Genomic DNA, 27,038 nt, shown 5'->3' with positions numbered 1-27,038 from the left:
CCTGGGATAGTGAATGGGTGGGGCGTTGGGTTTAACAAACATGATACGGCTAACAAAATGATGACTATGTAACTTTCTTGAAAACAGCCTCAGGAAAAAGTCAGAAGAGGAACTTTTTAAAAAGCTCTTTAAGGGCCCAATTCTGGGACATGCTAAATCTTCTCAACTCTCATCTATAGGAATGGAGGAGACATGGGGCCAGGTTTTTAAAGGTATTTAGACTACTAAAGATGCAGATAGACACCTAACGGGATTTTCAATGGGAGACAGACATCTAGGTACTTTTGAAAATCTCACTAGGCACCTATCTGCATCTTTAGACACTTAAATACCTTTAAAAATCTGGCCCATTGAGCTTAGTGCCAGTGAAGTCAATTTTCAGAGTAGCAGCCGTGTTAGCCTGTATTCGCAAAAAGAAAAGGAGTACTTGTGGCACCTTAGAGACGAACAAATTTATTTGAGCATAAGCTTTTGTGAGCTACAGCTCATTTCATGCGAAAGCTTACGCTCAAATAAATTTGTTCGTCTCTAAGGTGCCACAAGTACTCCTTTTCTTTTAGTGATGTCAATGTGAATAGTGACAGACTGCTTAATCAGGACCTAAGCGCCAGCCCAGCATCAGATCCGACAGCATGCATCCATGGGGAGTCTCAGTGGGTATTTATATGAGCACTGGGTTCTGCACTCGCAGCGCTCAATGCAGGATTGGGACCTAAGTATTTCGGTAACATTAACCACTCATCCTCTCAAAGACAAACAGAATCACGTTACACTGATTTCCAGACTTTACACTTCAGATCAGAACAACAAACAACTAGACAGGTTACTGCAAAATCATTTTTAAATTCCTAAAAAGAACAAGCTGGGATTTGTTCACAACTTGGGGTTAGGGGCATTGTGTGTATGTTGTTTTCACATTTAATGTTTGTATGCTTTAGGGTTTAGGGGGAGAAGGTTAATTGGCATCCCCTCTGAAAAGGGACATGTGTGAGCCTCAAAGAAATTAACATGCAGAGTTAATCGTATGCTCGAGAGACGGGGTATGTATGTGTAAACTTCTCTGTACAGCTATCAAAACACTGCATAAGGGGCCAAAGTCAAATCAAGTGGAAGTGAGTATTAACCCTTCTAAAGCTGAGAGCTGTGTTACACCCAGGCTGTATTTAATCCAGCATGAGGCAGAGCGCTGGAGTTCGGTGGGGGATTTTCCATCTGTCTTAGAAATTTTAATCGTGTAAGAGCCAATGAAAAGAGGCCAAGCACAACAGGCTCAGTGTTGCAGCTTGGTTAGTAAGCATAGAGGCTATCAAGATTATGTTATAATTGTGGCAAAAAAACATACATCCGCTTTGTGCACTGTATAAACAGGTAGAGCGCAGGCACTGGGTAAATGGAAAACTCAGAGAACTTTGTTCACTAAACAGCTATGACATATCTAAAACAAATAGGACATCTATATCCCTTTTAAGATATAACAAGAAACAAGAATTTGATATGCACTGTATGTTTGTTAAGAGGGGGCACTGCCAAGATATAAAAAAAGTATCTATTTTTAAATCCCTCACTGAATTACAGATACAAAACTTTACCGGATTAAACCTGAGAGAACGTGTAGGCAGAGATGTTCAAAGAAGCCTGAGGGTACGGCTGCACTGCAGTAAAATTCCCACAGCTGGCCATGTCAGCTGACTTGGGTTCAAGGGGCTCTGACTGCAAGGCTATAAGATTGCAAAATAGATGTTCAGGCTCAGGCTGGAGGGTCCCGAGCCCATATTTCTAAACTGCAATTTGACAGCCCCACAGCCCAAGCCCCACAAGCCTAAGGTGGTTTTATGGCCGTGTAGACATATCCCAAGAGACTTGGACACAGTGACCCCAGTTAGGCAAAGCATTTGACTATGTGTTTAGCTTTATGAATGTACTTAAGTTCCATTGAAGTCCACACACCTGAAGCGCATGCTTAAGTACTTTCTTGAATAGGAAGGGACTTCAGTATTATTACTTGTCTTGCAGTAGTGCTCAGGAGCCACTGTCATGGATCAGGACCTCAAGGTGCTGTACAAACAAAACAAAAAGATGGTTCCTGTCCCAAAGTATTTACGCTCTAAGTATACGGCAAGAAAGAACAGGTGGATACAGACAGATGTGAGAGCTCCAGGAAACAAGGAGACAATACTGGTCAGCATGATGGGCAGTGATGTTAGCTCACCAGCTGCCTAATCACTGTCAAGTTTTTGGAGAGTTTTAAGGTATAAGCACATTCTTAAATGCTTTCCTGAATTGGTTCCATTGCAATTAATGGAATTTGGGTGTCCAGGTCCCTTAGGCAGCTTTGACATTCTCAGCCTTCAAATCTCCTTTACTTTTCACCAGGATGCATGGTCTGTTTACCTTCTGCACTCCTTTCACTTTACAATCCAGGCAGTTCTCCTGCACTAAAACGGTATTGGCCAGATTCCTAACATGGGAGGGCAGGGGCGGGGAAATGATTAAATTAATTTTAAAAATTTAAAATCTTTCAACTGAAAATAAAACATATTTGTATTTTTAGAAATAGCCTCTATTTATGTATGTGCAATTTTGCACATGTAAGCACCTAAATTTGCACTAACATCTGCTGCACACAGTACTATCACTTGTGCACACAAGTGTTAGAATTTATTATTATTATTAGTCTTGTGAAAGCCCCAGATATGCATCAGGACCCCTTGGTGTTAGGCGCTGTATAAGCACAGAACAAGAAGGCAGTTTCTGCTCCCAAGGAGCTTCCAATCCAAGTATATGTGCAAATCTCATTGAGACAAGTATTTGATTTCAGAAAAAGGTTTTGGGTTGTGGGGGTTTGGGGTTTCTGTTTTAAAGCACAAAACCTAAATTTGGGACTTAAACTAAATTAATGGAGTCCCTTTATATAATGCCTCGCTTGAACAGTGAAGATTGGGCATGAAACAGATGTACTCAGCTTTGTCTGGGCAAAGACACAATGTGCATGAAGTATCTACTGAACTAATAAGGAAAATATTTTGCCAGTGTGCTTAGACACTTTGACTATTGAAAAATCATTGTAGAAGGGCAATTACTAAATTTTAAAATCAATTTGGTAAATATGTTCCTGAAAATAATCCATGACAAGCAGCAGGGAGGAAAGAATTGACTTTCAAATTACACACTCACGTTATTCATATCGAAGTATCAAAGAGATGGTATGTACAAACAGAAGTAATCAGCCAACATGTTTTGATCTTGCAAATGTACGCAAAAATGACAATTAATAACTTCCTTTATGATATGAAGCTGGGAGTTTTTTTTACAGTTACATTACAGGGACAATTATATTCAAGCTCAAGGCTAAAAATAATGAAAGACTATAAAAACTACATTTTAACATTTAAAAATACCCAGGAAATTAACTGGAGAAGAAGGCAATGATCCAATTAATGAATCGCATTTATTAAATCAGGGGGCAAATGAGATAGCACAGAGCTCTGTCTCAAAGGGCATGATCCTGCCAGGGGGCCAAAGATCCTTGGCTCCTGTTGATCTCAATGGGATTCAAGGGTGCTCAGTGCTTCTTAGGAAGCTTTCAGCATCCTGCAAAATAGGGGTCAAAATATGGAGAGAAATTCTGATGGCAAATGATCGTGACTATCCCAGCCACCTGGTCAATTGCTGCAGTGAAAGGACATGCATATCAGCACAATGAAACAAGAGTGAGAGCATCAAGTGACCCTCCCTCCCTGGAGATTTGGATAGGAAGAACCCTAGAGAACAGAGAACGCAGTCCCGACTGAATGTTAATACGCTTACAATACCTTTAATACAGCACTTATAAATACAGGAACAGATATCTGCAAAAAGAAAAGGAGTACTAGTGGCACCTTAGAGACTAACCAATTTATTTGAGCATAAACTTTCGTGTATGCATCCGATGAAGTGAGCTGTAGCTCATGAAAGCTTATGCTCAAATAAATTGGTTAGTCTCTAAAGTGCCACAAGTACTCCTTTTCTTTTTGCGAATACAGACTAACACGGCTGCTACTCAGGAACAGATATGCAATTCTAAGTACTCAGTGCATTTGTGGAGCTGGCGTTTTGAATCATGTACATGTGTGTCAATTCATACCCCTACCCTATGTCTGCATTAGACCTAATGTAGTCACTAACACACCAGATGCATTTCCACAGAGATCCAGCAGTGTGTTAAATACACAGACTCATTAAAAAAATTAAAAAACAATGTTGCTACCATGAAATGTACACTATATGCCACGGCCAGCCCTTGTCCTCTGATCCTCTGTTGCCAAATCAGATTACCAAAAAGAGCATAAAAGACCACAAGAATGAGAAAAAAACAGAGAAGAAGGCAAGGAGTCTGTCATCCCTTTTGGTAAATGCAATTAAACTACAAGACAAACAACTACAGTTTCTTATTTTTGATATGCATTTGCAAGCTAATAGTGAGATCTATAAAATCTATGGAATAATTTACCAAGAGAAGTGGTGGAAACCTCACTGCTTGGCACATTTAAAAACAAGATTGAACAAAGCACTTGCATCTGTACATACGATAGGGAACAATTATGCACTGGCCAGGGAGACCTAATAGGTCTTTCTCCACCTCTAAGCTCTTCACAAACTTAAAGCCAACTTCTGTTAGGCTTCTTCCACATGTGAGTAGGCATGGCTGACTTCTCAGGGTAAGAGCAGCAAGGTTTGGCTCTAAATTCTCACATTCTGACCTCCATATCCTCTCACTTCCAAGTGCATTTATTCCTTCTATGATAGTGGGAAGCCACTGTTTACACAGCAGCATGTTGTGATATCAGGAAGTCAGGATCAGGACTTCACAACAGACAGGAGCTGGGTGGCAATAAACGATAACAACAGGAGGATAATAAAACAACATAATGTTCCAAAAGTTCCCATCAGTCTCCACTCATCTCTAATTGTGTATCAGAATTCCTACAGGTCTAGTGTCTGCAAAGTACTTTTGGAACCTTCAGGAAATGGGCAAAATAATTGTCAAACATGTTCACGTTATTTACAACTGCCTCTTTGTTAATGTGTAACTTTGCTTTACTATTCTTACACTTGAAATTACAAGAAATTTCTCAGCATACATACAGGAGCAAATCAAACCTAAGGATGTGCCTCCCCTTGCCAACTAATTACATAAAAAAATCAGTTAGTACATAGAAAAAAATATATACCTACCTATATGACAAGAATAAAGAAATGGCTTTATTCTCCTCTCCTGATGTTTGCTTCTAAGTCTCTAGAATCTTTCTTCCCTCCCCTAATGCAAAAATGCATAGTGGGCACCACCTAATGGACAGAACAAGGGTTCTCCTTAATAACAACCTGAAATACAGGGAAAAGATTCATATGAACCTTTCTTTATCCCTAGCCTTTTTTATTACTATATTAAAACTGACTCATTCTGCACAGGAAACTAAAATGCTATATATCTACCAGAAAAGCATTACTACTCTCCAGCAACCAGTTGTTTCAATGTCACCTAATAGACAGCTCTCACCTTTAAATTTGATGACTACAAAGAATCTGAGTTCCAAAGAGCTGTGTTCCACAAAATAATAATTGTTTGCTTGGCGAGTGTTTTATTTTCTCAATTAAGAGTTGGAGGGGAAAATATAATTAAGTATAACGAGTCTGTTGCAGGGATGCTGAGCACCCACATCTTCCCTGGTTTGCAATAGGAAACATGAGTGCTCAGCACCTTTGAAAATCAGGCCAAATAAAGGTAAAATGTCAAGAATTCAACACAAAACACAGATGATCACAATCTATTATTCATTTGTATTACAATTACCCCAAAAGGCCTTAATATGAAATGTTTGCTAGGCACTATACAAACAGATGGAAAGAGACAGTCTGGTCCTGAAGAGCTTACAATGTAAATAAACAGGTGGGAGAATGGAAGTGTTACTATCCCCATTTTACAGAAGGGAAACTGAGGCACAGAAAGATTAAGTGACTTGCCCAAGGTCACACAGAAAATCTGTGGCAGAGCGAATGTTAGTGTTATCTCTCAAGTCCCAGACCAATGCCTTAACCTCTATCCCAACTTTTTCTCTGTCCATGTCTACACGGAAAAGTTGCAAAGGTTTAATGTAATCAGTTTTTAAACCAAAATAGCTAAACCAGTGTAAATCCATGTGGATGCTCTTATTTTAGTTTAAGGGGGGCTTACTTTGGTTTAAACTTAAATCTTTTCTCTATCAATTTAAGCTAAACTGAAAAAAACCACTCCCATACCAAAATCAGTGTGTTTGCACACAGGTTTGACTCAGTTTAAGTCTACTGGTTTAAATTCACACCTCAGGTTATACCAGTACATCTTTCCCATATAAACAACTCCTCTATTTTATTAATGTAAAAAGGTACACAGATTCTGTCTTTGGAAAAACAATTTGAAACCATGCTTTAAGAAATGCCAAGAGCAACAATTTGTAACAAATGCCAGTCGGTGGGATCTTGCTATGAGCTGCACAAAGCAGGCTATTTAGGTGCCAGCATCAAAGGAAAAATAATGTGTGCAAAGCAGCCACAAGACAATTCAGTTCTTGAAAATATTTGGCAGGTTAGTTTTCGAAACAAGGCAAATGCCAATGAACTTCGCCTGTGCAAGGCTTCAAGGTCCACTCCCTTTTTGAGAAACCATTCGCTTCATCAAGAAGGTTTTAAGGAGACTGTACAGTGCCAAGTATAACTGAATGGAAATATTGGTAAAAATAGCAAGCCAGAGGCATGCACCTCAGATAATGCAAAAAGAAATCCTGAAGGAATGGCACCCTTAGTGAGCAGCAAGATTATTATGACTCTGTTCATTTCAGATCCCAAGCACCCACCCTAAAGGAAATATTTCACGGCAACACTTCTCCGCAGAAACCTAGGCCCATGGCAAGAACAAGACGGAGAAATGGTTGAGAGTGAAGTAAAGAATGGAATCTCCCATAGCATATTGACAAAGACTATGGGCCAGAACCTCAGTTGATGTAAATCAGATAGCTCCACCGATTTCAATGGCGCTACACTGACTTACATCAGTTGAGCATCTCGCCTCGGGGCAGCCTGTATTCCTTGCACACCTGAAATTCCCATCAATTTCAGTGGCATTTTTTGGGTCTGCACAGGAATGCAGGAACCAACCCCATAACTGCTCCAAAGAGGGGCTGCGATGAAGAGAGATTGCAAAAACAAAGGAACCAAAGAAAGTACTACGCTAAAAAAAAACCAAAATCCCCTAACAACAACAAATTGGGACGATAGCATTGTTTAGACTGAAAGTTCTTTTTGGCGGGGAGGGTTTCATTTATTATGTGCTTGTGCAGCGTCTAACACCATGAGGCCCAAATCTGATTGTGTCCTTTAAGTGCTAGCAAAATACAAATGTAACACAGATTCACACCCACTGCATCTAGAACCTACAGCATCCCAGAAAGGAATTCACGTACATGAAAATGAGCTAGGACATCACCTTCCTTCCTACTAAATAAGCCAAGGCAAATCCAGGCAACGGAATGGTGACTGGGCTGGCAGACACCACAGCTTTTCCAAAGACTATGAAATCAACCACCCGCCTGAAACATCTGAAAAACTTTCAGATTCACAGACCAGAGTTTACAGACTTCATTTAGCTCAAAGGAAAGTCTAATTAGTCTCTCTGAGTGATTTAGCTGCTCATTTGAAAGGGGGGGATGGAGTAAGCTAAATTGTTTGAAATTATCCCTAAAGGGCACTGTAAATCAAGTGTTAATGAGTGATCCTATGCAAAGGGCCACAGTAACTAAATAAAATAGTCAAGGTGCTAAACGATAACATTCATTTTGTTTTCAATAATTTAACAAGTGTGGTTTTCCAGCCAGAAATATTTGCAAATGAAACCTCCGTCACACACACACCCAAATGCAAGGCAAGATGTTGAATGTCATGAATTCCCATTGACTTCAATGGGAGTTGAAGGTGCTCAGGTGTTCCGCCTTCTACAGGACAAGAACCATAATGGAAGAGGAACACTCACAATGTGAATGAGAGAACATGCTAGTGAATCCACTAACGTGAGGCTTGACAAAGCCCTGACTGGGATGATTTAGTTGGGGATTGGTCCTGCTTTGAGCAGGGGGTTGGACTAGATGACCTCCTGAGGTCCCTTCCAACCCTGATATTCTATGATTCTATGATCCTTGTTCCTCACCCACAGCTCACACAAATACACTGTGTCCTGGTTCACTAATCATATGAGAGAGAAAAAAAGGAACAATTTAACACAAATCTATGACAAATCTTTAGACAGTTTTATTTCAATGGGTTACTTTTTTTCCCCTCAACTGAGTTTCATTATAGGTCACATCTGTCACACGATTGAGTTTACGGACCTATTTTACAGTCAGATTCAATGCAACTTTTTCAGATGTCCAAACAGTGATGTGGAATGGGAAACACCATCACACTATGAAAAAAATACAGAATAGGCCCGACTCTGCAGTCCTTATTCCTAGTGAGATCTTTGCTGCAATGAGTTCTGTAAAGGGGTGTTAGTGTAAAAAAATCCAAGGTTCATTTACTTTAATGACTGTTTTGCATCAGTAAACACAGAGAGATTTGGCTCCGCTTTTGAAATCTAGCTTTCTCTCTGTCACATTTTCCTTTAATCTTGTCTCTTGGGAGTTTATGTATTCATCAGGTTCCTGGAGCTTTTGCAGTCTGTAAACACAGCTTGATGAAGCAAGTGCATCCAATGCTCAGGTGGAATATTGTGCAGAGACAACCTGGAGTGCAGGACATTGGACATAACCTGGAATGGTATCTGGAATCTTCTAAAGTTTAAGTTGAACATTTCACAGCAGAAGGTTCAGTGTTTACTTTCTCCTTAGCTTCTCAGGAGCTCACAGCTGTACAAAGACTCTGGAAAGTGCAAAAGGGTGTCCACCTCTACTTATTGTCAGTGAAACCACACAACACTGAACTGTTTTCCCTGCTCAAAAGGGTTGGATTTGTAAAGATCTACGCAATTCATGGTAAAAACCACATTCTGTTACTTTATTTTTTGGCTGCATATAGAATGCAAGAGAATCCCTGCAAAAAAACAAAAAGGCATCATTAATAGAAACTCATCCTGAAAATTTTTATCTTTAAAGAAACAGGAATTGCAATCAGTTTGAGCAATTAAATTATTTTTACCAGTAGCAACAGAGACATTTAATGATTCGATCCCAGGCTGCAACGTTCTTCCAGGAGGGATGATTAGCATCCTGTGGCACAAACTTTGTGTCTCCGAAGATAGCCCATACCCTTCATTCCCTGCAGAAAAAAGATATTATGTGGGTATGTTCATGGATCTGTGTCGCCAACTTCGCACATTTTCACAACTCTGCTATTGATTTATGAATAAAACCGTCAAAACACCCTCCTGACAAACGCTGACTCACAGAAGTTGTCCCATTGACTTTGTCCCATAGGACAATATACATGATCAAGAGCAGTTTTGCAGGATCCAGCTGTTAAATTGAAATCGGAGGTAACAAATGACAGTAATGCACGCAGTTTTCCTTACTGGCCCATTTCAACCTGTCTGGATTTGCTTTTAGAGGTCTAGGGAGTTTCTGAGCCAGTGCTAATACCTTGCACTTCTGTAGCACTTTCATTACAAAGCCTCATAGCACCCTTTCAAGGGCCAGGGGAAATCCTTCCTTATTCCCAATGTAGAGCAATGCACAGTTGACCAGGTACTTAGTAGAGGAAGCTTCATAGTGTCCACTGCTGGCAGCTGGATACAGGGGTTGATGGACCAATGGTCTGATCTGGTACAGCAACTCCTATGTCTCTACTGATATTGACTTGTTCAACTTTTCCAATAGACGGTACTACCAGCTGGGTGCAACTCGTGAACACAGAGAGTTTAACCAGAGGCTTCAATTGATTAGTTGCTAAACCATCCAACAACCCTAATATGTTTGACCTGATACACTAGTGAAGCAGAGTAGAAATCTATGCCAGGTCATTAGTAGTAGTTTGGCTTCCATTGTCACAAAGGAAAATGGAAAGGGAGCTGCTTAAAACAATTCCACTTGTGCACAAATGAATACAGAAGGCCCAGACTAACCCCAGTACCATCCCCCCCACCTCTGACTCCAGATCGGCTCTATTATTTATAGAGCTCCACAGGTGCACCTGGCACAGTTTAGACAAACACAGAATAAGGTCCCTGGTCTGCAGTCAACAGAATAGATCCATGGAACAGGAAGCCACCTATTCCCCTTTCTTAGCCTTGCCAAAAAGGGATTGATAATAGAGACACTGGCTATCTCTACTGGATTTTAGGCTTATTACTGTAGAACCTAGCTGCTGTCCTACATGCTGGAATTGTCTCTGTAAAATGCCTGCAAGCCTCCATCTTCTAATGCTGTCACCAAATCATCTCTCCAGTCTAAGGTACATATATTACCACCATTGCTGTACTATCTGCGCACCTCAGTCTTTAATGTATTTATCCACTCAACACCCCGGTGAGATAGGGCGGTGCTATTATTCCCATACTATGGATTGGAAACTGAGACACAGAGCAGCTAAGGTAACTTGCCCAAGGTCACATAGGCAGTCTGAGGTGGAGCAGGGAATCAAACCTGGGTCTCCCAGGTTAGCATCCCAACCACTGGGCCACCATTCCTCTCAGTCACAAGATACTGGTGGCAAAAGCAATGATTTCACCTTCCCTTCTACTTTTTCTTGATTTGATACAGAAGAGAAAAAAGTTTTATAACTTCAAACACATTCATCTCATCAGCCTTTCGCGCTCATATTATGCTGTGTTCCTTCAGCTTGGGCCAGCAGCTATTGTCAGAGGTGTCATGTTTCCTAGAACACTCCCTTTCTCTCACTGATAAGGGTCTTATGATTCCCAATAAAAGCAGCAATTTTCCTTCCAGCTTTTACAAAGCTTTTTATGGTCTTAGTCACTTAAGATAATTAGAACCCATAAATTCAGGGCAAAAAGACTTGTAGATAGAGAATGATGTGGGAGGGAGTGCTGATGGAATCAGATAAACTAATACAAGATGCTAGTTTATATTGCTGCACAAAACATTTACCACTTTGGCTCTTTGAATTTAATCTCATAGTTTTGTCTCTCCTTGAGAGTGCAGCTGAAATGCAATCATTTAATTTTTTTTTTTGTCCCCATTTCTGACTGTAATATTGTTCAGGGTGTGGCCTGATGATTCGGGGGGTTGACAGAGATGAAAGGCTCTGCATCCCATTAAGTTAGGATTTGCCAGACTGAATCAGATCATGGTCCATTTAGTCCAGTATCCCATCTCCATAGTGACCAGCACCTGATGCTTCAGAGGACAGTGCAAGAAACCTCGTACACCACGTAGTCAGAACTTGGCTTACGCCATGAAGCATGATGTTGAATATCACATCCAGAATTTATGTTATCATTAACTATTGTAGCGTTGGATGTTGACAACTCAAATCCAGCCAAAATAAGCAGCAACCAAAAGATGATGGTTGTTCAGTGGCCTGTGAAAAATGAATTTGATTGATCTAAGTGGACAGGTGTCCAAATAAACAAAACCACAGTAGGCACCCTTATTCCCAGACTCAGCACCCATGCCAAGAACTGAAAGGATATGAATAGCTGGCAGGACAGGAAAGGGAGCTAATCCTATCCTGGCCCATGCAGAGATCTTCAGTCTCTAGGGAAGTCAATCTGTTGCCTAAGGCATTGACTTTGCACACAGACAACATTAAGAGATATTGTTCAGATCATTCTCTTTGGCAAGCAAGCAAGACTGTAGCTGACTAGGATGCTGGGAAGGCAAATGCAAGTCTGTAACACTTTTCTTATAAGACAGTGTGTGGGAAGCTTGCTTCCACACTAATTTATTGCTGCTCTTCTCTGTTTGCTGCTACAGGTACGCTACATATTTAGATCCAGGACATTTCTTCAAACAACCCCAGTATCACACAACTCCATAATGTTCAATTTTCTTTTCAGTGAAGAGTTAGTGCTCAGTAGAGAGTTGAAGTCATTACTGTTGTAAGGTTTGGGAACTCTTCTCATGCATCTACCAATCAGCCTCCAGTCTCCCCTGACAAAAGAATATTTGGACTTTTTCCTGGAGAAATCTCTCATAATTCAAGATAATGACACTTCTGTCACTTTCTCTCTCTTCCTTTCTCTTGCGGTTGTCATTGTTTCTGGTATGTATTTCTTTGTGGTCCATCATCTGCGTTGCCAGCCTTTCTATTCCCTTTGTAATATAGTGCCACACATCTTGTAGAGATGCCAGATTTGCTGTGTTGTCTTGTCAGTATTTCCTGGAGTTCAATAAACATTTTAATTAAAGAAATGTCTTCAGAGCCAAGTAAATGGTAGCATCAGGCAGGATTACAGCCCCTCAATGGCTGATCATCAGCATGACATTACCTTTCAGTGCAATGGTTCAAACCACGTTCGTTGCCTGCTCACATGGAGCAGCAAAAAGAGCTTCCAAATATACATTCTTGGATGAATTCTGCAATGTTTCTTACTTCAGCTGTAACGTCCACTTGCTTCTTTACCATTCAGACCCTATAAACTCAAACATTTCTCCATAAAAGACACCATCTTGATAAATTCGTTGCAATCGTCTCCGTTATCTGCTTAAGATAAGTTTGGGGGGGAAGAGGTGTGCATTGTTCAGGGGTCTAGTAACAAACTAGAGTCGCTCCAAATGACAAAAGGGTTGGAAGTGAACAAAAGGTAATATTGTATCTCCATGGCTCCCATCTTTCTTGACTACTGTACCCCTTCAGGAGTCTGATTTGTCTTGCATACCCCCAAGTTTCACCTCACTTAAAAACTACTTGCTTACAAAATCAGACATAAAAATACACAAGTGTCACAGCATGCTATTACTGAAAAATTGCTTACGTTCTCATTTTTACCATATGATTATAAAATAAATCAATTTGAATATAAATATTTTACTTACATTTCAGCATATAAAAGCGGCAAAGAGTCCTGTAGCACCTTATAGACTAACAGACGTATTGGAACATAAGCTTTCGTGGGTGAATACCCACTTCGTCGGATGCATGTAGTGGAAATTTCCAGAGGCAGGTATAAATATGCAAGCAAGAATCAGGCTAGGGATAACGAGGTTAGTTCAATCAGGGAGGATGAGGCCCTCTTCTAGCAGCTGAGGTGTGAACACCAAGGGAGGGGAAACTGCTTTTGGAGTTGGCGAGCCATTCACAGTCTGTGTTTAATCCTGAGCTGATGGTGTCAAATTTGCAAATGAACTGAAGCTCAGCAGTTTCTCTTTGAAGTCTGTTCCTGAAGCTTCTTTGCTGCAGGATGGCTACCTTTAAATTTACTATTGTGCGTCCAGGGAGATTGAAGTGTTCTCCTACAGGTTTTTGTATATTGCCATTCCTAATATCTGATTTGTGTCCATTTATCCTTTCACATAGGGACTGTCCAGTTTGGCCGATGTACATAGAGGGGCATTGCACCTTATGAGTCCTGTAGCACCTGGCACATGATGGCGTATATTACATTGGTGGACGTGCAGGTGAATGAACCAGTTATGCTGTGGCTGATCTGGTTAGGTCCTGTGATGGTGTCACTGGTGTAGATATGTGGGCAGAGCTGGCATTGAGGTTTCTTGCAGGGATTGGTTCCTGAGTTGGAGTTACTATGGTGCAGTGTGTAGTTGCTGGTGAGAATATATGCTTCAGGTTGGCGGGTTGTCTGTGGGCGAGAACTGGCCTGCCTCCCAAGGCCTGTGAAAGTGAGGGATCATTGTCCAGGATTGGTTGTAGATCACTGATGATGCGTTGGAGAGGTTTTAGCTGAGGACTGTATGTGATGGCCAGTGGAATTCTATTGGTTTCTTTCTTGGACTTGTCTTGCAGCAGGAGGCTTCTGGGTACACGTCTGGCTTTGTTGATCTGTTTCCTTATTTCCTTGTGCAAGTATCGTAGTTTTGAGAATGCTTGGTGAAGATCTTGTAGGTGTTGGTCTCTGTCTGAGGGTTGGAGCAAATGCAGTTGTACCTCAGCACTTGGCTGAAGACAATGGATCATGTGGTGTGTCCGGGATGGAAGCTGGAGGCATGAAGGTAGGCACAGCGGTCGGTGGGTTTTCGGTAAAGGGTGGTGTTAATGTGATCATCACTTATTTGCACCTTGGTGTCTAGGAAGTGGACCTCCTGTGTAGACTGGTCCAGGCTGAGGTTGATGGTGGGGTGGAAGCTGTTGAAATTGTGGTGGAATTCTTCCAGGGTTTCCTTCCCATGGGTCCAGATGATGAAGATGTCATCAATGTAGCATAGGTCGAGAAGGGGCATGAGCTGATGAGACTTCAGCATATAGTGTATACAGCAGTATAAACTAGTCATTGTCTGTATGAAATTTTAGTTTGTACTAACTTTGCTAGTGTAGCCTGTTGTAAAACTAAGCAAATATCTAGACGAGTGGATGTACACCCTGGAAGACCTCTGGGTACCCCCATGTACAGATGAATACTGAACTCCCTGGCCACTCCTGTAAGTGGTCAGCCTAGATCAAGGCACGGTGTGAGGAAGCGAAACTGTCATTTGCCCTGCGGTACCCATTCTATGACTAAACAGGGACTGGGTTGCTAGTCTCTTTATCATCAGCACTAAATTTGCAGGGTTCTTTTTAATAAAAGGAAAGGTTTTCAGGCTGGCTCATTAAACTGAAAAAAAAACAAAAAACAAGAAAAATAAAAGCCAACTGCTGCTCTCCCATCTATTGCACCACTAGGCATAACCCACTCAGCAAAGGGTGAGCAAATGTCCACCTAATAAGCTTCCCCTTAGCACATTCACTTTATAGGCACCTCGGATATGACTGTCCCAGACAGAGTGATTGTTTTACGTCACCTGATGCTTAGCTTCTTTTCAGAGTTAATGTGACGAAGACAACACCGCTACATCAGCACTAGCTTAAGAGGTGACGTCTCCATGTCACAGACCTTCACCCCAGTTAAAGTTTTGCAACATACCATACCTAATACTAAAACAGTGGGTTTATTCCAGTGAAATTCTAAGCAGCTGATGACAGGGACCTTATCCTCGACCTCAGATTTGCTGACTGTTCCTATGACTTCCCAGCCTTCTTCAGTTTTAGCCTTAGAAAGAAAACGGGACAAAAAAGAAAAATATGATTCCAGGTTCTTTAAATTCACAAAAACAATACATACACACACAAGCTTTTAGATTTTCAGCACAACCATGTAACTAATCTACTTTGCTTCTTTTTGTTTGTTCATTTTTTAATACATCTAGATCTTGTTTACACAAATTATACCAATATAGCTATTCCGGCAAAACTCTGCTACTGTAAAGATAGCTTGTCACAGTTTCAGGGTAACTGCACCTGTAACTCCACCCCCATGGGCCACTCCAGGAGTTCCCAGTCAGGTCTCCAGCCATCCCCTGTCTCTGGGAAGGGACCCTTCTCCCACTCCCTTCTGACCAGGGATTTTTAAGGCTGCACAGCTCCCTGCTGTGATATCCCCAGCAGGCCAGCCTGTTGCTCTTTCCGAGGGCTATGAACAGTGTATTCCCAGCTGTCACAAGTTACCACACAGCTCTTTCCAAGCACACACACATTTTCTAAAAGTAGAAAGAATTATAGAGAAAGCATACAGAAAACAGTAAACAAATTTAAACACACACTAAACATACCAGGAGTTACCCGTCAGTCTTAGGAGGCCCTAGTAGGCCAAAGTCTTTCCAACCCTTCCGCAAGGGTCGGGGTCCCTCTTGTCCGTTTGCTGGATCAGAAAGAAGGCCCTGAGACAGTTCAAACCCAGCCTTTTAATACCAAAATCCCTTTCTCTGTCTGTTGGTTTCTGGGAAAACCAGTACATGCAAACCTCCCAAGGGGGTGGTACCTCTCTGGAGGTGTTTGCAACCTAAGTGATTCACTTTAATAGAACTCCACTGTTTCTGGTTCCTGGAGGAGCTGCGGTAACCTTCCCCTCTGGAGTAGAACACATTCATGTATAAATTTAACACAATGCCCCCAAACATACTGCAAGGGGTTGCAAATATCTGTCACATAGCTTATACCAGCAAAAAAGTGCTTTTGCTGGCATAACTTATTCCAGTCTGGTGAGCAAAATAAACTATGTTGGCAAAAGGATTTTTTTGCCGCAGTAGCTGCATCTCTGCTAAGATTTCTGCCAGCATTGCTAAGTCCTTAAAAAAAATATCACACCTGTAACCAATACAGCTATGCCTGCAAAACTTTAAGTGTAGGCCTAGCTTAAGAAGCCCAAACCAAAATTTTCAAACTTGGGTGCCTAAAATTATGCCCTTAAACATGGAACCTGATTTTCAAACACTCTGAGCACTTTCAGCTCCCAGTGCCCTTATCTAACTAGTGGGCCAATTCTGCTTCCCTTACTCTTGTTGAGTGGCAGTTTAGAAGACTATGAATCCCATTTTGTTTGATAAAATCTCAGTACAGATGCCTTAATTTGGCCAGGGTCCCTTTAACTAGAAAATCCACTTTAACAAGAGTCAAGTTGCTGTTTCTTGCCAGCTTCATTTCCTGTGAAATCTGCACTTTTTACATTACACTACATTAAATTTACACTCCTGTGATGCCACAGGTTAGACTGACCAATCTGGGTCCAATTAAATGGACTTCAGCAATGGCCCAAAATGTTAATAAATTGAGCTTTATAGTAACACTGTGATTCTTCCAGGTGTTTCAATTAAATATCAATATCTTTTATGTGCTTTTTATCTCTCCATCATCCAGAGCTCTGGCGGGAGGGGATGAGGGCTCCGGCTGGGGGTGCAGGCTCTGGGGTGGGGGCGGGGTTTGGGGTGCTGGAGGGAGCTCCAGACTGGGGCCGAGGGGTTCAGAGTGTGGGAGGGGGCTCAGGGCTGGGGCAGAGGGTTGGGGTGTGGGCTCTAGGAGGCAGTTAAGAGTGCGGGAGGGGGTTCCAAGTTGGGAAAGGGAGTTAGGGTGCAGGAGGGGGTGTGGGCTCCGGGAGGGAGTTTAGGTGCAGGAGGGGTCTCAGGGCTGGGGCAGGGTGTTGGGGTGCAACAGGATATTTGAGGTGCAGGCCAATGGGAGCTGCGGAGCTGGTGCTCGGGGCAAGGGGAGCGTGCGGAGCCCCCGCAGCCACACCTGCACCTAGAAGCCGGACATGCCGGCTGCTTCCGGGAGCCACGCGGAGCAGGGGCAGGCAGGGAGTGTGCTGGGGTGTGAGTGGCCGGCGTTCGAGGAGGACCGGACTTTTAGCAACCCGGTCAGCGGTACTGACTGGAGCCACCAGGGTCCCTTTTTGACCGGGAGTTCCGGTTGAAAACTGGAAGCCTGGCAACCCTAATGCAAGGATATTTTTTGTTTAAAGAGTCTTTTCAAAGCCTTCTTCCCTCTCTGTAGAGTCATTCATCAGAGGCTTCATTAGGGAGCTCAAATCTCCAGATTCGTTTTGTAGCTGCCCCTCCAGCGAGGTGAACACATCCACAGCATTTCAACCCACCCACAGTTTCTCTTTTCCTCTACATTTTAACTGCTGCACAATGCTGCCCTCGTGTGACCAGCCTCTGAGCAGCAGCCTGTAGCGGGTGGTGCATAAGACAGAGAAATATTGCACAAACTCAACAGAGGCCTCACAGGGTATGTCTACACTGCAGCTGAGAGCGAGCCTCCCAGCCCAGGGAAGACAGCTAGGCGCTAGCTCCACTCAAGCTAGCGCACTAAAAATAGCAGTGTGGATGCTGCAGCATGGGTGGTAGCACGCACTAGCCGCACAAGTATAAGCTCGTCTGACCCAGTGGATCCACGCTCAGGCGGCTAGCCCATACCACTGCCCCTGCCGCAATGTCCACACCATGGAAGCAGGTGCCTTTATTCATTTCAGTTTATAAAAATGTTCCTATATGAAGCATTAAGATCTACACCCATTGATACACGGAGAGAGGTACTCACCTGGCCCTGCAATGCATTTATTGCAACTTATTTACTGATTTTAGCCCCCTTAGAAAGCAGACACTGCACAGTCTCCTTTGGCTTGAACCACTGTCCGCAACCCGTGGGGAGTTCTTCCACAGACGCCTTGGACCGAGGCCGTTACTGCTAGTCTAAGAACAGTTTGGGATTTTTATCTAGTTAGATTGTAAACTCACTTGGGCAGGAACCATCTTCATGTTACATATTTGTACAGCGCCTAGCACAATGGGGCCTTAATCCCTGATTGGGGTCATAAGCACCAACACAATACAAATAAATAATAAAGTGGCTGAACCAGGTTCTCACCACTGAGGAGAATCAGAATAAGTGGCAGTCCTGTTATTGTTCAGCTAATACATGGTATGGTGGCCTAAAATAAGCAGCTGATAGATATTTATTTATTTTAAATTCCCTTAGCTGTTTAAGGGCTATTCATGCTAAAAGGCTACAAGATCCTTAGTTCAAAAGCATCAACCCAGGCAAGTGCCTTTATTTACTTGATAGATAAAGATACAGCTTATCGCTATAGATAGTAAGTGAAGCTGGGTGTCATTTGTACCTTTGAAAACCTCCATCTCTGTCATCGGGGATATGTGTGTAACAGCTTATAACTATGCACCTAATGCTGTAAAATGGCGATCTCCCCTACTGACAGGCCACACAATCTAGCTGGTGAGACAGCCTGAAAGTTCTTGGTAAAAGGGCAAAGAAAATAAAAACGGAAAGCTGGGCTCTTCTACCTTCAGAAATCTCTGGAGATTATCTGTGCTGTATACGTCCAAAACCTCCATGGCTCCAGCGCTTGCTTTGCTCACTGTAGGAGTAAGGGGGCAGCTGTCAGTAGAGAAGCCAAGAAAAGTTCCAAGTTAAAACAAAGCAAAACAAAAACCCTGAAAAACTGTTTTTGCTAGGTCATCCTACTGCCTTCATGACTCACTTTAAATCGGTTTACAAATGATTCTAATCACTGTATAGATGCACTTTCTTATAGGGAATGGGAGGTTTTGACAGGAACACAGGGACGAGGCTGCAGGAGTACTTTTGAGCACAATGAACACCAAGACTAACTAAAAATGGTAATAAAACAAAACTTCTCATCAAACCAAGTTTAAATACCTCTGGCTATCTTTATATGTACCTACTGCACTGGTGACTCCTCCCCGTTGTTAAAAATCTATGTGAATCCTAGCCTTGCATACATGAGACCCTCCTGCCACACACCTGAATCAGCAGGGCTAATCCCCTATTTGCCTCCCTCAGCAGAAGCTGTTCAGAAGAGAGAGGGCAGGGAGAATTATCTCCCATTATCACTGGCCTCACAAGGCTTCTACACTGTCCTCCTTAAAATCTCTCCTTAAAACTACCTCTGCTGTGATGCCTACAATGCAATAGTTAGGCTGCTGGTCTGCTGGGACCATTGCTCATCACCCCGCTCATAATCTTCTCGCTATTCCCTTGTGCTCCCCATGTCTGTCCATTTCCACCTGTTGTTTCTCATTTTATACTTAGATTGTACTTTCTTTAGGGCAGGGATTATCTTTATGGTATCTGCATGTCCAGTGCCTAGCACAGTGGCACCCTACTCCCTGACTGAGGCCTCTGGGTGCAACCTTAATAGTTCTACTACAAAATAATCATATTCCCTCTGCATTAAAATATACCTCCAAAAAACACACACAGTGGTGGACTTGCTCAGCAAGTGACATTGATCAGAAAAGCACAGCTCAGAGGTGCAAGAATGCATTAATCCCTGGAGTGAGAACAGCAGGGACCAGGCCAAATCTTGCAATCGTGCAAGCAGCAGTCTTGCACTTTTGAATCTAGAGGCAGAGGGACTAGAATAAACGTACCGTGGAAGGAAAGAAAGAAAAAAACCTAGGGTAGTAAAGAATTCAGGGCTCTTCTGACTAGCAGCACCTGTGCTTTTTTAAACAGATTATACACTGCCCTTAGGAGCTACGGACACCTGGCAATCTGCACGTGTGTGTGTGTTTGTGCACAGCACAGAACTGTGAGCATGCTTACAAATCTCTTTGCATCCCAAGAGATCCCATCTCTCTAGCTATCTTGAGGTTCTATACTGCTGCCCATCACCACAGTAGCTGAATGCCTTCCCTCTAAAATCAGTAGCAATAGTCTTCTCCCTAGCAGACTTCAAGGGGGCTCCAGCTCTGTTTCAGGGCAAAACTCTACTTGAGGGTACAGGTTTTCAATTTTTTCGGTAGCATCTTGGGGTAGAAAGCATGTCAGTTCTGTGAGGGTCATTTTTATGATGGAAAGGCCTTCTCAAAGAGGAAAGCTTTGCAAGATTTTCTAAAGATGGTCAAACTCTGGATTCACCCGATGTCCTCTGGGAGTTTGTTCCATAGCCAGATCCCCTCGACCGAGAATGCTTCGTCCCCACCTCTCACACACTTTTTCCTGGGCTTTGTGATCTGCATTGACCCAAAGGAGCGCAGCTGTCATGGTAGTGAACAAATCAAAATTGATGTAGCTGGGGCATGATTAATTGCTTTGAAACCCTCCGTAGCTCAAACATATACACACACCCTATAAAAGGATATGGCCATCCACTTCTGGGGTGGAACATGGCAGCTCAAAAATTTAAGACCGAAAGTGAAGAAGGCAACATCCAGCTGAAACTACAAGGTAGGCAGGAGGCAACAACCTGAGCTGGAATGCATCCAGAGTGGTGGGACTGACTCTTCTATCCTTACAAAAAGGATGATAAAATCTTTAATGCCTATAAAAGGACCTTGGTTTTACCTCTTATTTGAAAGACCGGTGAACTGTTTAGGCAGAGACAACAAAGCAATATGTACTGGAAAAAGGAAATTACTCTTGGCAGCTTGTATAGAATAAGCTCAGAGAAAGGCTCCAGTTCCCTTTATGTGGAGTTAATAGTACAGCACTGGGGGACAGGACAGTTAAGAACATGTGAGCAAATCCTCATTATATCCTGGAGTCCTTCCACATGCAGGATCAAACCCATAGGGTTTGAAAACTTGGACTACAGAAAAAAAATCCCTTAATCTCTCCACCGCTGGAAGGGAATGGCTTTTCGGTCACTGAAATGAATGAGTGCAGAGGGGGCAGTTAGAACGCCAAAGGTTAAGATATGTTTTTAATCCCTTTGCAACTCAGAAACTCCTACAGCAATAAGGGGAAAAAGCAACAATCGGGGATTGCCCAGTGTGCTGGTGGCTACACAACACGCTGTCCAATAGGAAGCAGGGGATTTTCTGATTTTGACTCATCGTCCTGCTGCAGAAGCAGTGAGAGGGCAGTCCAATGGGGAAAGGTGCACCCCCCACCCCTTCCAGCTGAAAAATGGAAACTGCATTAACTGGCTCCTGAGGCAGCTGACTTCAGCAGCCTCAGGTATAGGAGGAGGACTTCAGCAATAAAAGGGGGGAACGCATTTGAAAATGGAGAGATCCAAGAGGAGTTAGCAAACAAAACTTTCCCCACCTTCCATCCCTGAAGGAGCACAGGTTGCTGAAATGAAATCAGCATCTGTCCCAAAGCAGCAGGCAAAGCCGATATCCTAATGCTGCCATTATTTACACAGCACTATCAATTCACAAGGCACTAGACAAAGCAAATAAGAGATCTAGGTCCCTGCCCCAAAGACTTTACAATCTAACAGAAACTAAAACAAAACATGGGACTGCACTGGTGAGAGGAGCATCGTAGGAAGGCCCTGTGGAAAGGAGGGGAATTTAAGAAGGGATTTGAAGGAAAGGGAGGGCACTTGGTAAACAAGAGGTGGGAGCTTTTCCAATTATTGGAGGACTCATAAGTGAAAATCAAAGATTGTAGATGGGGTGAAATAACAATAGTACCACACTCGACCTGCTTTTCATCAGTAGCTCTCAAAATGCTTTACAAAGGTCAGCATTATTATCCCATTTTACAGGCAAGGAAACTGTACAGGCACAGAGGCGTGAACTGACTTGCCTAAGGTCAATCAACTGGCCCAGGGTAGAACTGAGAATAGAAGCCAGGCCTCTCCAGGCCAGTGCTCTATCCACTAAGCCATGCTGCCTCCCATATGCAGAGCTTCAGCAGCCAGCGTAGTTTCTATATCTGCTTGGAACACGCTTTGGGGGTCATTTAGGGTAAAAGGAGCTATACAAATATGCAAGATAGTAACATCCTTTGGAAGCCAGCAGTAATGTGAACAGGAAACCCCACCACAGAAGCAAAGCATAAAATTTACCTGTCCTTTCGGCTGGTCACCACTCTGTCAACTCCTAAGAAGTGCGCGGAACGCAGCACTGCACCCAGATTCATAGGATCCTGTATCTGCTCTAGCACCAGCCAAATCAGCTGTGTGCCCAGTCCAGTGGCAACCCCAACATGGGAAGCTTCAGCTTCTTCCAAGCTCCTAAAATGGAGAGGAGTAGCCTCTAAGCAAACTCCTTGGTGCACTTGACCTTTGCAAAGGGCATCCAGCACCTGCCTTCTAACATGGTGCACGGGGACCCCGCAGGCCTTAGCTCGTTGGGCAAACTCTTCCATCACAGGCCGTGTGCAGCTGCTGCCCGACTTGAGGAATAACTTGAAAAAGTCCCTCTTTGACTGCGACAAAGCCAGGGAGCAGGGCGCAATGCCAAACAGGATCTCTGAACCTTTGGTCCTTTCAATGGATGTAGGCTTTGGCACTTGTCTTTTCCGCTCTTTTGAGAAGTCATCCTCTCTCAGGTTCCTAAATTCCTCACTGGAAGATGCAGCCTGCTCAGTGCTTCTCATGTTAGACTTCCACTGCCACCGCAAATTCTTCTGACGGGCGAGACCTTTATAGCTTTTGTGAGGAGGATGTGATTTAGGCATCACTTGTGCAGCATCCCCAAGTCCCGACATTGGAAGATGGTGGCTGCCGTGATGGTGTGAATTTCCTTCATTCCCAAACCCTGGGGGTGATGCAGATTGCGAGGGCTCCTTCTCCTGAGTTGAAAAATGTTTCACTGCCTGAAAATGACTGTTGCAACTAAAAGTAAATGAAACTCTTGCAGCTTTCCAGATGCTGAACTTAAAGATCGGCACCATCTCCACCACAAAGGCCATTCTACCACTCAGTCTCCTCCCTCGGAATGGCTACCCCTTGAAAAAGGAGATAAAGGGCCAGTTATGCAAAATGGGTTAATATACCACTGATATTTACAATTTTAAAACATGCTTATGATCAGAAAAAAGGACTATTTACAAATGGAAACTTTACACTTAACTTTAACATCTACTCCCTACCTGTGTTCCAAGTCATAGCTGCTTTTTGCTGACTAAAATAAGTTTTTAATATTAGCCTAATATGCTCATGGGAGAATGAGCTGGATTCCATTCTCGCTCATGCATCACTAATAGAATTAGCTAAATTCAAACTGCAGAATCTTTCACTGATGGTCACATGTAAGCCACAGAAAGTGTCCAGCTTGACTCTCAAAATCTAGTTAAAATACTCTGGTCCAGATTCTGAGCTGGTGGAAACTGGTATAGCATCATTCAAATAGAAGATGCTATGCCCGTTTAAATCAGTTAATGATCTGGTCCTCTATTTCATCACTTCAGCCCTCCTCAAGCTCTGGCCAATAACAATAACTTACAGTCATGGTTAAGAATGTTCCCTGCATGATTTTCTTTTAAATACACATCTATTTAATCCAAGCATTTCTGATTGTATCAACAGACTTAAGAAGCCATAGGTTGTGCCATGTCATGTGAGAGAGTATTTCACAGATTTGCAATAAAGTTGTCATACTGAGTATTACCTGTCTACATGATATATTACTGATGAACTCCATGAAGGAAATAAATATACATATTTTTTGTGTAAGTATATATATATTTACAGTAATAAACTCAACTGGCAGGACTCGTTCACACTGAATATAGTCTATTTAAGGTTCTTATATGGCCCCCATTGTCATACTGAGTACCTTACAAACTGTAACGTATTTATTGTCACAATACCACCCTGAGGAAGGAAAGTCCTTCTTTCTATTCTGGGCTCTCCCGTTGGCCTACTGGATGACCTTGGCCTAGTCACTTCCCCCTTCCATGCCTCAGTTTCCCCATCTGTAAAATGGGGGCTAATGATAATGACTTCCTTTGTAAAGTGTTTTGAGATCTGATGAAAAGCACTAGATAAGAACTAGCTATTATTATTATTATTATCCCAGTTTTCCAGATGGGGAAGTGAGGCACAGAGCAGCTAAGTGATGGACTCAGTGTCAAACAGGAAGTTTGTAATAGAGCAGGAACATGAAGCAAGGTTTCCCACGTTCTAGGCTTGTGTCCTAATCACTGGACCCTCCCCATTCCCCTCTCGGGCATAGCTTTATTAGCCTAATATATTGCTAGACATAAAAACAATAAGCAGCTGCACCAAGTCTGCATCGATACTTGCGGCAAAACTTCAGTCATCTTCAAGTGCTTGCTGTTGTTGCAAACCCGAGCACCAAGGCACTCCTCTGCTATCCAGTAGCATTACAGCAGTGGCCCTCAAACTTTTGTACCGGTGACCCCTTTCACACAGCAAGCCACCGAGTGCGAACCCCCCCCCTTATAAATTAAAAACACTTTTTTGCATATTTAACACCATTATAAATGCTGGATGCAAAGCGGGGCCTGGGTGGAGGCGGACAGCTCGCGACCCCCATATAATAACCTCACCACCCCCCGAGGGGTCCCGACCTCCAGTTTGAGCGCCCCTGGATTACAGGAAGATGGAAACAAACGGCCTCCAGGGGGGAAAGAACTGCGGGTTTTAGGGCTGACAGGGCCGGGACTCCAGGGCTCTCCGTCCAATTCCCAGCTCGGCCACGGACTTCTTCTGCGGCTCCGGGCAGGTCCTGTGCTCTCTGCCTCGGCTGCGCTGGGCCACGGCACGGGCGGACAGGCAGGAGATGCCCAAGCAGCACGGGGGCCCTGGAAGCAGGGTAGCAACAGGGCTCGTTACGGGGAAAACGAGAACGGGGCCCGGCTCCGGGCTGCGGCGTGGGGCTGTTGTCTACCCGCTGCGAAGCCGGAGGCGGGTGGTGCTGGACCAGCCCAACCCCCCCCCACAGGAGGGAGACGGGAGTTCTGCGGGGCTGGGAAACCCCGCGGGCCCAGCGCGGAGGAGACAACGCCGCGCGCGCCCCGCCGCGCTGCAGGCGCCTTACCCGCGGGGCTCGGGCCGGGGGGCGCGAGCCGGGCCTGCGGCCCTGGGCGGGAAACCCGGGAGGCAGCGCAGCGGGTTGGGGGGAGGAGACCCCACCCTCAGGGAAGCGGCTCCAGTCTCCCCGGGCTGGGGGAGGGGTCACCCAGACCCCGCCAGCGGTGACCCCTCGCCGGGAGGGCTGAGAACTCAGCAACCTCTTCCCCGCCTCACGCCGGGCGCCCCCACCCACTCCCCTACCTCACACTCCACTTCCGGGTCCGCGCGCCAGGCCCCGCCCCTAACCCACCATAGAGAGGAGAGGACAGCGGGGCGCCCTGCCCTGCAGCGCCACCTGCTGGTAGGCGTTGTCCCTTGCGGGGCGTGCCCCGTGGAGGGGGGGGGGAAGGCCTGGTGGCGTGGGCAGCTGGGTCACTCAGGCTATAGCAGGTCTCGGGGGGGGGGGGCAGCTGCTGGGCAGGGGGCACCAGCACCAGGGGCTGGAGATTAGCTGCGCCCTGGAGGCTGCCCGGGGGACCAATGCGTCCTGCATGTCCTGGCACAGCCCGAGAGGGCCCCCAAGGTTCTCCCAGGGTGGGGTGACTGTAGGTGTGCCCTGGAGTGGGCCGGCGTGGGCCCTGTGCCCCAGAGAGCGCCATTCCCTGCAGAGAGCCATAGCCCAGAGAAGTGCCCCATACCCGGCCGGGCGCCTGTGGGACCGGCTGCTGAGCCCGAAGGCTGGGAATAATCATGCTGACGCCAGCAGATGCTCAGGACCCATGGTCAGAATATCCAAGTGAAAACAGCCCCTTGGCAGCGTGCACTGAGAGGAGAGACCTGGCCTGGCACCTGCAGATTTGCCTGCTTTCCCCACTGAGGAAAATCCCACCACCACCACCACACAATCTCGTGCTGAGCACAAGCTTTTGACTCCCACCCACCTACTGTGGCTTTAGTTGCAAACTAAATGGTTCCACGACCTGAGATATAAGCTTATTTTGTAAAGACGTCGTTTATGATGATGATTTTCTATCCTTTAGTGTATGTATTAGTTTGTATTACAGTAACACTGAGAGACCACAACGGAGATCAGAGTCCCCTTGCGCTAGGTGCTTTATAAACACAGTGTCATAGACAGTCTTTGCCCCAAAGAGCTTCCATTCTAAATAGACAAGACGGGTAAAGGGGAGACAGAGGCACAGAGAGGTGAAGTGACTTGCCAAGGTCACGCAGCAGAACTGGGAGTGGTATTTAGGTCTCCAGCTTTGCTGATATTTTCTTGGAAAAACTAACTTCTTGGCAATTATTACTTCCCTTCTCTGTAAAGTGATGCACTTCTGCAGAAATTCCCAAAGACAGCGACCAGCTCTTTATCTGTCCTAGTTTGACAACTTGATTTAATTTCCACAACTGCCAAGTGAACCTTGGGCATGGGAGAGAATGGCCCAAGTTGCTAAAGATGTTTGATTCCTTGGTTGCCAGCAGAGGGAGCTTGGCTACTACTAATGCACAGAAAACCTCCTGATGTACAGTGTTAAAATCCAGTTAGGGTAAAGAGATGCTTGACAAGGCTGACAGCATAAACAAATCTTACAGAGCCAAATTCATCCCAGGTGTAATTCTGTTGGCTTCAGTGAAATCTGGCTCAGGCTTGTGCTTGAAAATGCACGTTTAAAAATGCAGCTTCTTTTGCTAATGACCAAACGCCTCAGCTCCTCTCAAAGAAAAAGCTGCAACAGTTCTAAAATGCCAGCTCGGAGGTTGGGCGTGACCTGCTGCTAAAAGCACAGTGATGGTGGATTCAGGTTGCCACTTTTCAGATCTCCGGATTGCCCATGACTTGATACAAGAGAGTATGTTACATGATCTGGTGAGGCTGTGTCATGGTGTC

The 27,038-nt window shown here is 44.2% G+C and overlaps 1 protein-coding gene across 6 annotated transcripts; it reads right to left on the bottom strand.

Moving 5' to 3' along the window:
• Nucleotides 1-8,294: 8,294 nt before the first annotated feature.
• Nucleotides 8,295-25,455, bottom strand: MRM1 (mitochondrial rRNA methyltransferase 1). Of its 6 annotated transcripts, none has more exons than XM_077836397.1 (6): nt 25,409-25,455; nt 22,232-23,115; nt 18,750-18,843; nt 15,043-15,163; nt 9,202-9,321; nt 8,295-9,096 (listed from the first exon to the last, which is right to left on the bottom strand). In XM_077836397.1, exons 2-6 carry the CDS (start codon nt 23,077-23,079, stop codon nt 9,056-9,058), a joined length of 1,224 nt encoding a protein of 407 aa, XP_077692523.1. In that variant the 5' UTR covers nt 23,080-23,115; nt 25,409-25,455; the 3' UTR covers nt 8,295-9,055. The 6 variants fall into 6 exon arrangements, 5 of the variants coding, with proteins under 5 accessions (XP_077692523.1, XP_077692524.1, XP_077692521.1 ...); XM_077836398.1 differs by lacking the exon at nt 25,409-25,455 and adding an exon at nt 25,173-25,389; XM_077836395.1 differs by lacking the exon at nt 25,409-25,455 and adding an exon at nt 24,416-25,120.
• Nucleotides 25,456-27,038: the final 1,583 nt, after the last annotated feature.

Source organism: Eretmochelys imbricata, chromosome 17 (genome assembly GCF_965152235.1).
Source record: "Eretmochelys imbricata isolate rEreImb1 chromosome 17, rEreImb1.hap1, whole genome shotgun sequence".
Lineage (NCBI taxonomy): Eukaryota > Metazoa > Chordata > Testudines > Cheloniidae > Eretmochelys > Eretmochelys imbricata.
The sequence above is the reverse complement of the archived record's forward strand: the minus strand, read 5'-3'. Positions and strand labels throughout refer to the sequence as shown.